Below are 16,168 nucleotides of genomic sequence, written 5' to 3' on the forward strand. Positions count from 1 at the left end.
CCTTGGAGGTATAAGACTGAGGAGTGGTGGCAAGAAAGCAGGGCTCTCTTCTAAATTCTGCTTGTCACTGCAGTCAGGAACAGTGCGCTTTGGACCAGGCAGGGGAGAGAAGAGGGTGCCTCTATGAGCCGTCTCTATCTCTCCTTGGAGGAAGCTCAGGATCCCCAGTCACAGGGGTGTGGGGACAAAGAGCAGGTCATATCAGACCCAGCTCCTACGTGTCTTGGCAAGGTCCCTAGATTGGCAGAGGTGACCAGGACCCCCTCGGAGTGCTGAGCCTTACAAGGGAGAGTCCTGGCTTGCTCTCGGTGATCTTCAGGGGGTGGTGGAGGAGGGAAAGGCTTCTAACCACAGTGTGGTCTGCAGACAAGAAAGCAGCAGAGAAAAGCGTGGAGCAGTTTCTTCCTTTGCACCTGGACTCCATGCACAGACAGGGAGGCGCGAGTTGCCTCTGACTGATAGGGGAAGTAGTGTCTGCGGGTAACTGATTGTCACTTGGAGCATGAGTGACATCATTAGCAGCTAGGGCAGGGACTCCTAGTACAGCGGAGCTGGAGAGCTCATGGCCGCAGGCATGACCCACAGACCCGTGTGGTTCGGTCCAGGTAGGGTTCAGCCCCAGACTGTCAAGTTTTCATTGTTGCATTTGTCATTATTTAAGGATGCTGATCCATAATATGCTGGGGGGTGGGGATAGGAGGATTCAGTTAACTCTAGATAGAGCAAAGGGGAAAGGAGAGAGAGGGGATGGAAGGGGGCACAGGGGTAGGAAAGACGGTGGCATGCTATGGTCATCATTACCCTAAGTATGAGTATGAAGGATGTGACTCTACTTTGTGTACAACCAGAGATATGAAAAAATTGTGCTCTACATGTGTAATATGGATTGTAATGCATCCTGTTGTCATCTATAACAATTTAAAATTAAAAAAAATAATGTACAAAGTTATTAATTCAGTATCTCCTTCAGATGTCAAAATGAAAATTCAGGCGTTCGGCCACCTGAAGCTGCAGAGGCCCTGACAGAGCCAGGCCTGCTACAGGCAGCCAACAGGCAGCCGCCCCCGAGTGCTGGCAAGGTGAGGTGGGCTGCAGGGGGCTTGGTTGGAGGCTGCTGGCCCTGGGCTGCTTCACCTGCGCTTCTCTCCCAGCTGCCTTTGAGTGTGAGAAACACGTAGGCTGCACTGAGGAGGGATGGCCTGGGGCTAGAGGTAGAAGTGGCTTCTCCAGTCTCCCACTTCCTACTGATGACACTCTGCCAGGTCAGGGAGAGAGTTGTCAGATTTAGGGAAGTTCAAAAGTGGGATTTACATAACCTCTCGGGCTGTAGCCCCACCTTCTAGAACCCAGCGTGATTACTTTATGTGGTTGAAAAGAATGGAATGATGAAGCCCAGATCTAACTTGCAGTTTCTAGGTGCAGCTTTTGAGAAATGCCCCAGTACTGCTGAGCTCCACTGCCTGCAGCTCATATAGCCACAGGAAGCATCGAATGTACATAGCCTCATTGGGACTCTGTAGGATGACCATGATGTGGCCCTTGCAGTGGGCTGGGCTGTCTGCCAAGGTCTGCCACACATGCAGAACAATCAGAATTTCTTTTAGACCTGGACAACCTACTCCCTGTACCTGTAGCGGGGATGCTGGGCTGGAGAACAGGTGGAAAGCAAACACCTGAGCCACCCAGGTACAGTATAATATCCATGGAGGAAGGACCGGCAGGACAGAGGGAAGGAGACCGACAGTCCCAGGGACTTCCTGGATTGCTGACTGTGTCAGTTTCTTACACTAGGAGTGGCCCAATCCAACACCCTGTTTATGCCACAGATGGTCAGTGCCAACATGTCCCACAGTGCAGCAGGTGAACCGGGAACTGTACTTTACCTGCAGCTCACTGTCCAGGTAGCACTCTCATTCTCATGGGAAGCAGGCAGCTGCACAGGAATGCCACCATCTGGTTGCACTGTGGCAGGACCAGGTGGAGGTGTGGCTGCTCTATTCCATTCCCATGACCACCAGGACAGGCAGGTGCTTTTCAAGGAGCAGAAGCCGGAGTAAATGAGCAGCACATTCGCAGGGCCACAGCTGAGGATGGGACATTGACTGTGGCCTGCACTGTGGAAGACGGCAGTAGAGGAGGACTCCTCAGATTGTCCTCCTTGTCCCCTTGGCACCCAGGAGTGAGGCTAGCCATGAACTGAGAGTAAGTGGGTGGCGACATTTCATCAGTTGTATTAGCTTTCCATCACGATGACAAAGTACCTGAGAAAATGAACTTTGTGTGAGTCTGTGGTAGTGCGGGTTGAACTTGGGGCCTTGTGCATACTAGGCAAGTGATCTATCGCTGAGCTACAGCCCAGCCCTTTCTATTTTTTGTGTTGAGATAGGGTGTTGCTAAGTTGCTGAGGCTGACCTTGAACTTGTGATCCTCCTCTCTCAGCCTCCCCAGGAGCTGGGATAACCGGCCTGTGCCACTGTGTGCCTGGCTTAATAAATCAACTTTTAAGGGGGAAAGGCTTATACCGAGGTGTCAGTTCATGGTCCCTTAAACCCATTGCTTTGGGGCCTGTGGCAAGGTCATACCTCATGGTTAGGGGCACTGGGGGAGCAAGATGCCCACTTCACGGCAGCCAGGATGAAAGGAGAGACACAGGAAGGGGCAGGAGTGCCAATATCCCCTTCAAGGGCATGTCCCCATTTACTCAACTGCCACCAGGGCCCACTGCTTAAAGGTTTCATCACCTTCCTGTAGCCCCACAGACTAGGGACCAAGCCTTCCACATTTGGGAGACATACAACGTCCAGAATATGACACCAATGACAGTTGTTTCTTATTATATCCTTTTAGTAAATTTTCACTCTCACCAGCCTTTTACAAAACCGATTGGCTGTGATATTTGTTCTCTATTGCAGGTATCCCCAAGGGGCCTGTCCCCAAGTTCCACTGATGTCGCTTGGCAACTGTGTTCCCCCCACACACACCTGTTCTTCTCTCTCAACCCGCAGCACCCACCATGTTCAGGCAGCCTGGACCTCACTGTAGTAGCACCTTCCGATTCATGTTCAGCACTGAGGCCAGAAAGCTTGAAAACCACAGGGCCCCTTCCTGTTTTCTGGATGGGTCCATACTCCTTTGTCCAACCTAGAGGGTCTGCCAGGATTTAACCCCTTCTGTGCCAACTCCCAAGCTGCATCCTGTGCTCTCTCTCCTGCCTGCCACCCCCACTCTGCCCCCTGCTCAGCTTCCAGCTCTCTTTCACCTGGAACTTGGCACATGCTGCTCTTCCACTACTCATCAGTACTGACCCCTGAGAGCTTGATTCAGATGCTCTCTCTTCTGAGAAGTCTCCTTTGATTTCCAGGGTTGGATGCAGGTCCCCTGCATGACTCCTAACTGCCTGCTGACTTCCCTGTTTCTTCCAGGGCACTCTTATTTATTTATTTTTGGTACCAGTAACTCAGCAGCACTTAACCACTGAGCTTCATCCCAGCCCCTCTTTTATACAATTGTTTGTTTTTTTTTTTAATATTTATTTTTTAGTTTTCAGCGGACACAACATCTTTGTTTGTATGTGGTGCTGAGGATCGAACCCGGGCCGCACACATGCCAGGCGAGCGCACTACCGCTTGAGCCACATCCCCAGCCCCTACAATTGTTAATTTTGAGACAGGGACTCGCTGAGTTGCTTAGGGCCTTGCTAAGTGGCTGAGGCTGGCTTTGAACTTGTGCTCCTCCTGCCTCAGCCTGCAGAGCTGCTGGGAGTACAGGCGTGCACCACTGCACCTGGCGTATTAGAGACTTCCTGAGGACAGGGGTTGTATTTTCTTTGTCTCTGTGCTCCATTGCCTGGCACCAGACCTGGCTCACAGGAGATACATCCTCTTCCGGAGAACAAGCTCTAGAGTTGGATCACCTGAGAAAGGGTCCAGTTTTGACATCTTAAGAGTAACTTAGCCTCTTCAGTTTCTTTACCTTAGCACAAGGGCCTTGGGACACACTTAAGATCCAAACTCGCTGAGTGTGCTGGTGCAGGCTTATAATCCCAGCGACTCAGGAGGCTGAGGCAGGAGGACCACATATTCAAGACCAGCCTCAGCAGCTTAGCAAGACCCTGCCTTAAAATAAAAAATAGAAAGGGATGGGGATGTAGCTCAGTGGTAAAGTACCCCTGAGTTCAGGTTCAGTCACCAGTATCCCCCAACACAACACACAAATCCAAACTGTACCCCCCCACACACGCATACAGCCTCAATTTTGACAACTGAAAAAGTCACATTATCAAATGTCCCCTAGTGGCAAAATCTCCCTAGTTGAGGACAGCTGGTATAAACAAATATGGTGAAGCCCCCACTCCCACCCCATCCCAAATAGACGTCCACATCCTAGCCCTGGAGCCTGCGAAGGCTACCTTATACTGAAAAGATCCTGTTACAGTGAAGGATCCTGGGAGCAGGAGCTTATCCTGGGCCATCTGGGTGGCCCACCCCTGCCATCACAAGGGTCCTTGTAAGAGAAAGTCAGAGGGGGATTCGACAGACCCAGGCGGGAGAGGAGTCTTGGGGGCCACAGGTGGGGGATGCCAAAAACCTGCGGCCACAAGAAGGTGGAAGAAACGAGGGACGTTCTCCTCCAGAGACTCGGTCTGGATTTCAGGCTCTGGCCTCCAGCACGGGGACAGAATAAACTTCGGTTTTTTAGGTCATTAAGTTTGAGGCAATTTGTTACACTCACCTACAAACAAATCCAGGGGGGAAGAACACACCATCCAGGGATGTGGCGTCACCATCGAAAGTCCTAATCCAACACTGGATTCCCATGGGGGACTTAGGGAAACGCCTTTGACGGGGATGAGGGTGGCCCCGTGGGCAGATCACACGAAGCGGGAGGGGTGAATACACACTTTGGCCAACAGGCCCCAGCGCCCAGAAATGACAGGGCAGCTCGACACGGACGCAGTAGACGGATCTGAACACAGTCCTCCTCTCGGGGCCCTTGGACTCAACCGAAAAGGGCCAGGATGATGTGGTTTAGCTTGGGAATTTTTTTTCCAGTGTGAATTCAGGGTGCACCAACGTTATTTGGGGCCACCCGAGGCCACACCGAGACAATGGCTATCAAGGGGTGTGATCCTGGTGATGTTTTTCCCTCTCCTAATTTTCCACAGTTGCTCTACTGTGGTTCGGAGGACTTGGTTATTACCGGAAGGTCAAATCTAGCACAGGGGCCATCCCTCTGCTGGACCCCAGGCTGCTGGGGTCCTACACGGATTATCAGATTCAGCAGGCACCCACTTAAAGATTCAATGGGGCGTGGTCGGGAGAGAGAGGGCCTTGGAGGCCAACACCTGGGAGGGCACTGACCCTGGGTTGCCCCTCGAACAGGACCTGTGTGTCTCAGGGCAGGAACTAGCAGATTCCAGGTGCCCACTTTCATCTCTGACCACCGGGGCTCTTCCCTGGGAACCAGCAGTTCTCAAAGTGGGTCCTGAAGAGACCTGAGTCCCTTTCAAGGGTCCATGAGGTCAAAATTATTTTCATAATGGTACTAAGACATCATTGGCCCTTTTCACTGATATGATTTGCCTGGCTCAAAAGCAGTGGCGGGCAAAGCTGCTGGTAGCCTGGCATGCATGAATCAGAGCTGTACTCGTAGCCGTTGGATTCTTCACCCCCGTGCACTCAGAATAAAAATGGGGTGGGGGATTGCTGCTCTTACTTGAGAATGTCCTCAATTAAGCAGTGAAATATGTTACCATTATTAAATCCACAACTCTTGGGTACGCATCTTTTTAATATTCTGTGCCACGAGATGCAGAGCAGGCATAAAGCATTTCAGAATATCGCAGCTTGACGGCTGCCTCTGGGAAAAGCACTTTATTTGCTGTTCTTTGATTTCCCAGCTGCACTGGCTGCACTGCTCTCACGGAAAACCATATTTACTTGAAATCGTGGTTATTCAGACTTAAGGATTTGGCAGACATTTTTTTTTTTTTTTTTTTTTGAAAATGAATAAAGTGAGCTCATCCCTTCAAGGAAAACAACTGACAGCGTTTGTTGCCAATGATGAAATTGGAGCTTTTAAATGAATTTAAGTTTTAGGAGACTCTGCCACCATGGTATTGACAGCTTCCCCAATGCTTCATGTCTTTTTTGATGGTTTCAGACATGATATCAGTGAATGGGTTTCTTGATATTTTGTAGTGAAATATGTCAACATTTGCAAGATCTGCGTGCCTCTGTGAACCAGTGTGTTCCAAAATGACCAATGCACCTTCTTACAAAATCCATTCAAAGTGCAAGATAGGCCAATAGATTTTAATTTAATGGTATATAAAGGCTACGGAAGCCTGGCTCAGTGGTGCATGTCTGTCATCTCAGCGACTGGGGAGATGGAGGCAAGAGGATCCCAAGTTCAAGGCCAGTCTGGCAACATAGCCAGGCCCTGTCTCAAAATAAAATAGAAAGCACTGGGGATGTGGCTCCGTGGTAGGGCAGTTATCTAGCATGGGTGAGGTTTTTGGTTCCATCCCCAGTAATAGAAAAAATAAAGGTCATTGACCTGATGTCAGATTTCCCATTGCAACTACCCTTCAGGAAGGATCACTTGTCGAGTTTGGTTGTAGCCAGGGAAGAATATCTACAATCAGCTTTTGAAAGCCATTAAGATATTCCTCCTTTTACTCGCTGCATATGGTGAGCGCAGATTTTTTCCCAAACACTTTAACTAAAACAACATATTTCAACAGATTGAATAAAGAAGCAGATAACGAGAAACCAGATGCTTTCTATAAAGCCAGACATTCAAGAGAGCTGTAAAAATGTAAAAGAACGCCACTAGTCCTAATAAATTTTGGCAGGGGTTGTTTCTTTCTTCTTTCTTTCTTTTTTTTTTGTGGTGCTGGAGATTGAACCCAGGGCCTTGAGCATGCTAGGCAAGCCCCTGCCACTGAGCTACCTCCCCAGATATTTTTAAAATAATTAAGTAAACATTTTGCACTTCTCAGTTTTAATCTCTAATATGATAAATACCATATTTATCATATTAGATTTATCATATTAGTGGATAAATGATCCACTAAGTGCCAGTTCTTTGGAGTCCTTAATGATCTTTGAGAATATAAAGGGTCTTGTGATTAAAAAGTCTGGGGATTGTTACCCCTATATGCCAAAAAGTGGAAGGTAAACCCCATGATGATGTACAGCTGCCTTATTGGGGGAATTTTAGGGGTCAAATGACCTTGGGCATGCTGGGACGTTGCCTTAGGGTGAAGAATAAGCTCCTGCACCTCGCATCCCTTACCTCTAATCACAAGTCACAGCACGTAGTAGGTGACATGGTTTGAATGTGTCCCTCAAAAGTCAATGTACTGGAGACCGGATCTCCAAAGTCACATGTTCATGGAATTTGGGAGATAATGAGGGTTAGAAGAGGTCATAAAGGCAAAGCCCCACGATGGCATGCATCAATAGCTTCACAAGAGGAGGAGGGACCGAGCCGCATGCTCGTTCTCTCTTACCATTTGACACTCTCCATATGCTATAAAGTAACAAGCAGCCCCTCACCGGATGTCAGCACTGTGCTCTTGGACTTCCTGATCTCCAGAAGTGTGAGCTACATAAACCTCTATTCTTTATCAGTTACTTAGTCTGTGGTATTCAATGATAGCGACAGAAAACCAAGAGAGTGGGCCTCTTTGGATTTTAGGGTATATGCCATTTGTCGTGTGCCTTGATCGGTGGCCTAGAGCAAGAGAAGGCTCTGCAACAAGTGCAGGAAGTGGTACCAGCTGTTGTGCTGTGTATCAGGCCCACAAGGGCCAATCATGCCAGAGACACTTAGATGGATAAGGACGCTTACAGAGTCTCTGGAATCTTCCAGTGGAAGAAATTTGCAGCAAAAACCTCTGGGGTACTGAACCAAAACCCTGAATACTGCAGCAGGGAACCATGGGTCACTTGAAGTCACTTCCCAGGTCCTACTTGTCCCCGACAAACTGTGCCTGATGAAGAGTCGCCAATGACTAGGAGACCTGAGGACCCCTTGTGAGCTGGGTATTGTCACACACCAGGTCATGAGGTCTGGATGGAGGAGCAGCAGCATCCGCAGCTCAGGCACACACAGGCCCAGGAGGCACAGATGGTGGATGGCCCCTGGCTCTATTGCAATCCGGTTTTCCTTTTAACCCACACCCATGTCCTCAAGGGAGCTCCCTGGTGGAGGAGGGAAGGCTCAGAGGTGGTTCAGAGATGAGCAACACCAGTCATGAACAGAAGCAGTTGGAGCCTCACGCAGTGGTGACTCTGTCAGACAACGAGGGGACCTTCTCATGGTGGGCAGATGCGAGACAGCTTTGGTCCTCGCTGTGTTGGGAAGGATGAGTGGCTTGAGGCTTGGATATACAGGGACTCCTGGGCAGGGGCCCAGAAGGAGCAGGACAAGAGGGTCAGAGACCGGGACATCTGGGTAGAGGCAGAGGGCAGGGGTGTGGGTGTGTCACAGAGCATGCTGTGTCACCTGTTCATGCCCAGCAGAGGCGTTCTCCACAAGGGCCTAGGATGACCGCGCAGACAGGTGCCCTTCCTGTGGATATGGGCAGCTTCTCTTCTCTGGCCACACCAGTGCAGGTGCAGTGTGGGGCAGGAATGGACTCCACAGGTGGGGCCGGAGGTTCCGAGAATGATTCCGTGAGTCCCAGAGGGAGTGCTGTTGGCCCATGGCTATGGATCTCAAAGAGACCTGCTTTTTATCGACTTTTGTCCTTTACCTACTTTCTGTCTCTTGTACCTCATTTCTGTTCCCTGGGATCATTCCCAAATCACCTATCTGTGATCCAGCCCTTGTCCCAGGACTGATTTGAGGGGGAGGCCAGCCTAGGATACCACTTTATTTAAAAGCAACCCCTCCCCAGCATCTAACCCTATTTATCCAGCTCTAATTCTTTTCTCCGTGCAATTTGCTTATTATGGCTACTGCTGATTACAAAATGCTCCCCGTAAAACATAAGTCCTGTGAGAATAGAAATACTTGTGTGTTGGTCCACGTGGCCTCCCCAGCATCTAGAACACATGATAAAGGTGCATCAGATGCCTGAGTGAGGGGCTGGGGTTGTGGCTCCGAGGTAGAGCGCTCACCTACCATGCATGAGGCACTGAGTTCGATCCTCAGCACCACATAAAAATAAAATAAAGATATAAAAAAATGCCTGAGTGATTAGAACCCATGTGTGTACACTTAGGTGCTGAATTCTTTGACCCTGGTAGAAAACTCTTGGGTAGGAGCTCAGGGGTCCTGGTGGGGAATACATTTCTAAATTCAGAGCCCAGCCCTAGTCGACAGGATGCTCCACGGACACGATCTATTTAGAGGAGTGAGGGAGAAATTCCAGGCACTGTGTTTGGAAGAAGAGGAGACGCTCACCAAGTATTAGTAGCATTAATGTGCCACACGGAGGGACGTGCAGTTCAAGGACGTCTCTTTCCGGTTAGAGACTCAAGTTTCTCTCTGATTCCTTTTGCTGGGCCAGGGTCAGGAGAGAGTTACAGTCTAATGAAAACTGCCTGGGTTCCCCAAGGATGGAGAGCCACCAGGAGTCCCCTGCAAACTGAGATCAAAAGATCTGGGTTCCAAGAGTTATAAATAAAAATGAGCCCATTGATTTGGGTATCCAGCTGGGTACATCTTCCAGCCTCCTGTTCAAAGCTTCATGTCCATGAAACACGGGCGGCTTGGGGTGCACCCTGTCATTCCAGCTCCAGCAGCACCCACACCCTGCTGTCCTGCCAGGAGCACCTTTCCAGCACCCTGCACCCACCTCCACCTGCTGAAACCACCATCCTTCCGTTAGTCCTGTTCTTCCTATTTCATTTTTACTTTTGTGGTCCTCTTTTGGTTTATAACAGGCTCTCTCCCTCATTCCACTTCATTGCTCTATCCTCTTAACACATGCATTGTACTTAACAAAGTGGTCATGATTTTGAAATGAGGTGACCCCAAAAGTTCATGTGTAAGAATTTTCAGAGGTGACATGATTGGGTTATAAGAACATGAACTTCACCACTGGATTAATCCACTGTTGGGAATGGTAGTGATTGTAGACTACTACTGGTAGGGAGTGGTTGGAAGAAGTAGGTCACTGAGGGTGGAACTTTGGGGGAGCAACTCTCTCTCTGCTTCCTGTGGCCATGTGCTGAGCTGCTTTCCTCTGCCACACCCTTCCGCCATGATGCTCTGCCTCACCTTGGGCCCAGAACCATGGACTTGGTCGATCATGGACTGACCAAGCCTCTGAAACCATGAGTCAAAATAAAAATTTTCCTCCTTTAAGTTGTTCTTGACAGGTCTTTTGGTCACAGCGATAAAAAAACTGGCTAAAACAAAAGTCAAAAGGTGGGTCAACGTTTTCCCTCCCACCAAATAATACAGCTTCCTAACTCTGATCACGCCTTCCGGGTTCACTGGCTCTGGTTTTCTGGTTCTTTAGTTTTACCTGTGTTTCCCCCACTAACTCTATAAATTAGGCATTATTATAATTGTTTAGTACACTTCATGCTTATTTAATCTATCTCTCTAATTATATATTTCTTTGCCACCATTCCTACGTGAAACTTAGATTTTCTTTCTGGGATTATTTTCCTTGTTCTCGAAGAACACCTTCCAGAGTTCCCCGAGGCCAGGGTCTGTGGAGTTGTAAATGCTCTCCGTTTTTATCCGAAAAGGAATCTGTCTTGTCTGTTTTATGTTGTTACAAGATAAACGCCACACACTGGGTCAAAAGAACTCTACTTCTTACAGTGGTGGAGGCTGGGAAGTCTGTCGCCGCGCTGGAATCTGCTGCCTGACCACATGGCAGAGGGCACCATGTGATGAGATGCAAGAGCACAGGAGTGTGCAACCTGGGGTCTCCCTTCCTCTTCTTATAAAGCCACCAATCCCATCATGGGGGACCCGCCCTCCAGGCTTCCTCTAACACTAATTATGTCCCAAAGTCCACCCCCCGCCCCAACACCATTGACATATGAACATGAACTTTGGCAGAAGCATCCACACCATAGCAAAATCTTTTCGGTCTCGTTCTTGGAAGATACTCCAGGTTGACAGCTATTTTCTCTTAGTACTTTGAGATATTTAGAGACTGTCTTCTGGCCTTGGTTGTGGATTCTGAGGAGCTAACTGCCGTTCTGCTTCACAGTTCATCCATATTCTCCCTCGTGAGCCCCGGTTTGGCTACTCCAAGTGCTTGGTGTACATTTCTTGTTATTCATCGTGTTTGGGTTGGGGAGCTTCCACAACAGGCACTGAGATCCCTCCTCCAGACCCATTTGTGGGTCAGTGGGTGGTCAGGAGCACTCTGGGTTGATGGTCCCTTGTCTTTCACTGGGTCAATGTTGAGCTAGACTGGCTACTGTCATCTCATCAGGAGGAGCTTTCTTTCCAAGTTCACCCACTGTGGGTACTGGGTTTGGCGCTCTTTGCTTTAGGCAGAGGGCTCAGATCTTGTTCTCCACTTGCTCCGTCCAGGCCCTTACACCACTAATGTGCTTGGCCACCTGGGATCAGCAGATGCCTCTTTCCTGCTTCTTTGGACCTGTGCCTTCTTGTCATCTTTGACCTCCGGTGACTCCCCTTCTCTGCTTGCCATCTTGGCTATGCATTTTAGAAAATGGCTTAGAAGATTTTTTATTTTTTTCCTGATGTTTTGGTCAGAAATGGGAGCCGAACCATCCTTCCCGGCCCATTTCAAATGTGCCTTCTCTCGGGTCCAGAAGACCTCGCCCTGGGCTCATCTCCACCTGGCTGGTGGTTTGGTCACTTTGTGTCTGTAAACCCTGTGCTCCTTGAGGGCAGGGAGGTGGTTCCTCTCTACCCAAGTCTCTGGAGATGAGTGGAACTGAACCCAGGAGCTGGACCTGCCTGTGCCCCAGCCTGTGCTGCCAGTGACTCTCCACTAGAGGGCAGCCTCGGCCGGGGCCAGAGGGGAATTTACCCCCACTGTGGGCGGGGCAGGGTCTTAAAGTGGGAGGGGCCTGATTCCCTGTGGCTCCAAAACCTGCCACTCAAATGTGCCCTGGGTTGCAAGCCAATGGAGTCGGAATCGTCACCATTCCACCGGTGAAGAAATGATGAAAGGGGGCCAGGGGCAGGAGGGGTGACCTGACATGGGATCCTACAGGATAGGGCCAGAAATGGGAACCAGCCCCTTTCTGAACCCCAGGTTGTTCTTGAACAACCAAATGATCTATTCCTTCATTCACTCAACATTTATTCAGCACCTACTGTATGCTCCCTTTGGAGTACAGTGGTCAATTAAACACACTTGGTCCCTGCCTCCTTCCTGTGGTGTCCGTCTGTTGGCAAACGTCCAGTTGGCCACCACTTGGCACTTCCTGGGCAGCCCTGGGCCTTCCTCTTCCAGCCCTGTGCCCCTGCTGCTCCTTCTGGCCCAGAGACCTCCCCCACGGGGCCTGTTGACATCCTGCTCTCCCTCCAGCCCAGTTCCCACGCCTGACTCCCCCAGAGACAGGCTCAATCAGTGGCTGGGGGGCAGGGAGTGTTGGGGGGAGTCAGGCCCTTCCGTGCCCTCTCGGCAGGCAGCTCCCACGTGGGCTGGGGTCCCTTCTATGCAGAGGGAGGTGGGAGACGGTCTCTCAAATCTTTGGCCATCGACATTTTTTCTGGGGTTGGCTGAGGCTTCATGACCACACCCTGCTGCTTTCCAGCCACCATGACACCCAAGAACCAGGCCACCCTTGGGATCTGACCCCATGAGAGCTGGGCTCTGTGGAATGGGTCAACAGTGGGTCACTTCTCCAGCTTGGCTTGGTTCGGCATGTGCTAAATGCCAGTGTCCCCTCTGTCACCAGGGATGAGGCATGGCCCCTTTGGTCCCTTTTGTCCCTTTCTGAGAAGACCTTGGGGGAAGTCTGTTCCTCTAGGACTCTCCGGGTTCGTGTGGGCTAGGTGGGATTATGGCACAGGCAGCTAGGGCTCCCCCACCAGCCCTTGCAACACGAGCCCGGCTTCCTGGAGACCAAAACCACAAGCAGAGCGTAGAGGCGTGAGATCTCGCAGGCTGAGTTTGGTCGCTTGTGTGTAGGAGAGAGCAGCAGAGAGAAAGGCACCAACAGGAACAGAAAGGGCAGCCCAGGAGAGACGGGCAAACAGCGTCCTCCTCCAGGCCCAGGATGGTGCTTCCCATGGACAGGCACGCGTAGCAGTCAGAGACGGCTCAAGACATGTGGCTCTTCTTGGGAATCGCTGGATGGCTGACGGCAGCCCTCTCAGGTAGCCACCCTTCTGTCACCTCTTGCCACTCCGGCTGGGTCCTACCCTCTTGGCCGCTTTCTGGTAGTCTCCTCGTGGCCCCCTTTCTGGAGCCTGTTAGCCAGACATGACCAGGAGGCCCTGGCTGGGGTGACAGCCCTGGGGCTTGGAGAGGGCCCAGGAACCCGCTCAAGGGGCTGAAATGTGGCTGGGCAGTGCTGCTGTTCAAAGAGTCCTCCTGGGAGTGAGGTGTTGAGGCACCGCGGGGCCCGGGGTCTGAGGAGGGAGACACACCTCCCACCGGTAGGCTGGGAACTCCCCCTGCCCCATTTCTTACCAGCTCACAGGAAGGAGCCTCACCTTCCAGAGAGAAAGGAACGTGATAGTCCTGTTTTCGACACTGAAGCTAAGGCTCGGGGCTCACCAGATCCTAAAACCCAAACCCAGAACTCCCAACAATCAGTCGCTGGTGGCTTTGGAACAACCTCTTGGGGCAGTTGAGGGCACAGATAAGCAGGGATGCTCTTGAGAACCACGCCTCGCCATTCTGACTGCCTCTGAGTGCCAAGGTACCCTCCCCACTTGGGCCCTGGACCAGGTGGCCCCAGAGCTGCGCTTACTAAATTCTTGGGCCCAAGGACCTGTGTGGGAGACAGTCCAAGCCAGCCAGGCAGGGGCCAGAGACGCAGGAGCTGCTGTCCTGGGGGGAAGAGGTCCACCCTGCAAAAGGGGAATCGGGTGCTTTCAGTTTGGTGTGAGGGAGACTCAGGAAGGGCCATGTCAGGCACGGGCATTGAGCTGGCTCCGGGGCTGGGAGCATGTGGGGAGCTCTGAGGGGTGGTCTCTTCTCTCAGTCTCCATCTGCAGGTGTGTGCTCCAAGCCCCCTGACGGCACACTGGTTCAAGGAAAGCCACTTTGCTCTGGGAGCTGCAAATCTGTCCGCTTTCGGCCTGCGAGGGTCAGGCCTTGGCTTTGCCTCCCTGGCTTGACCAGCATTTCCCCAGGCGGCTCCAGGCAGTCAGCTTTCTTCAGCTCTGAGCTGAGAACAGACGACGTGAGAGGCCCTCCGTCCACCTCTCCGTCAGAGCCACCTCCTCTGCCCTCGCCAGGAGGCCTAGCAGTTGGCTCAGGATTCAGTCAGGGTCAGAAAGGTCTATGGCCGACTCCACCCAGGGCTTCAGGTCAGCTCTTCCTAGCAGAATGAGCACCAGGGGCCCTCATGCTAGAGCCCATGGGCCGGCTGGTCCAGTGGGCCAAGAGAACAGGCCTGGAATACTGCCTGAAAGGGAGCTGGGACCTCAGGGGCTGGGGCAGAGCTTAGAGGGTCAGAGCTGGTCCTTCGAGCTCAGCTCCCTGCCCGTCAGTCTCTCTCGCCCTAAGAGCTGCCCGGCCCACCACATTCCCGGCACCATGCTCTCCTTGGTGTTTTTGAAACTCTGTTGATGTTCAATTGACTCACTTTTTTGTTACAAATACAGTTTAGTTTTGAAAGGAAAGATTACATCATGGTTGTAAATGGAAAACCAATATCATTTGCCATAAATAAAAGGTAAAGAGAAGCATTAAAATGAATGGCGGCAAAAAAAACATTTTGGAACCGCGGGGTTGTGGCACACACCTGTAATCCCAGCGACTCGGGAGGTTGAGGCAGGAGGATCGCAAGTTTGAGGCCAGCCTCAGCAATTTAGCAAGACCCTCTCTCAAAAGAAAATAGAAAAGTGGTTGGGGACATAGCTCAGTCGTAAAGCACCCCTGCGTTCAACCCCCTGGAACAGGGGGGAAAATCTGTTAATATTCTAGCTGAAAGTTGAAAGCATGGCCAAGGACCTTGAGTCTGAAGCTCAAGGGCACCTCCTTGTTAAAGGGGTGATATGAAGGAGGCGATGAAGACCTTGGCTCCAATTGCTTTTTTCTACTCGGCTTTTCGGAGGGCCCGAGGCTCTGAGCAGGGTGCAGCTCCCTCACTGTGATGTAATGGCATTCAGAGCTTCTCCCTGAGACTGTGCAGGGCCACACAGGGTCTGATTTTTCCTGCTGAGAAACACAGCCTGGTGGGAAGGGCTTTCTGGGCAGAAGAAAACTGCACCCCAAAGCAGGCTTGCATCCCAGCTCCAGGGCCGCCAGCCCGGGGCTGGTCTGAGCTTCCTGCTGTCTGTCCTGGTCCTCTGTGTCCTAGATCTGCATGTGGGAGCTCTGTTTGGGGCCAACCATGTTTGGGGAACGGAATCAGAGCCTCTAAAGAGAAAAGGGAAATGATGAAGGATAGGGAGGAAAAGAAACCGAGAACGAGGCCTGGGGACTTCCAGGACCTGGAGCCCAGGAGCTACGGGGTCCGAAGCCTGAGTGGGCTGCCTGGCCCTGCTGGGCCTTCAGGCTGTAGAGTCTGGCCCTCTGACCACTGGCAGACCTCCCTGCCCTGCTCCAGCTCTCCAGCCTGGGTCTCCCACGGCCCTCTCTCTGCCCAGGTGGCCTGGGTTCTGGAGTGGGCTCTGGCAGGGACTTTATGTCGTTTGGGTGACCGGGACTTTAGGGATCTAGGCCTTCTGATTTTGCTGCTGGTGCTCCCTGCAGCCCTCAGTCCAGAACCCTCCAATTCTGTGGGTCCGTTCCCTGATGTGTCAACTGGGGATGAGGGGGACAGAGAGAAGGAACTTTCACTGGGGAGGATGGGTGGGGTCGGGAGACCTGAAGCTTTGGCCCAGTCCTGCCGCTAATTCACCATGGAGACAGCTGCTGGTCTCCTCTGGACCTGTTTCCCTGTCCGTGGAAGGGGAGTGTTTGGGGCAGAACTCATGAGGGCCCGTGCAGACCCAACTCTATGAGGTGGTCACACAGACCCAGGCCCATGACTCTAATCCCATCAGTGCCGTAGGTGGCGAGGTCCTTAAGGGCTGCATTTATGTGCTG

At 51.5% G+C, this 16,168-nt stretch overlaps 1 protein-coding gene across 1 annotated transcript in view; it reads left to right on the forward strand.

Moving 5' to 3' along the window:
• Window positions 1–13,219: 13,219 nt before the first annotated feature.
• Cd6 (CD6 molecule) overlaps window positions 13,220–16,168 on the forward strand; it is a 36,157-nt gene continuing 33,208 nt past the window's right edge. Inside the window, exon 1 of the mRNA XM_076844667.2 lies at window positions 13,220–13,281. Coding sequence (XP_076700782.2) covers window positions 13,233–13,281 — 49 coding nt within the window. The 5' untranslated portion in view covers window positions 13,220–13,232. The remainder of the gene's footprint in view (window positions 13,282–16,168) is intronic.

This window comes from Callospermophilus lateralis, chromosome 2 (genome assembly GCF_048772815.1).
Source record: "Callospermophilus lateralis isolate mCalLat2 chromosome 2, mCalLat2.hap1, whole genome shotgun sequence".
Classification (NCBI taxonomy): domain Eukaryota; kingdom Metazoa; phylum Chordata; class Mammalia; order Rodentia; family Sciuridae; genus Callospermophilus; species Callospermophilus lateralis.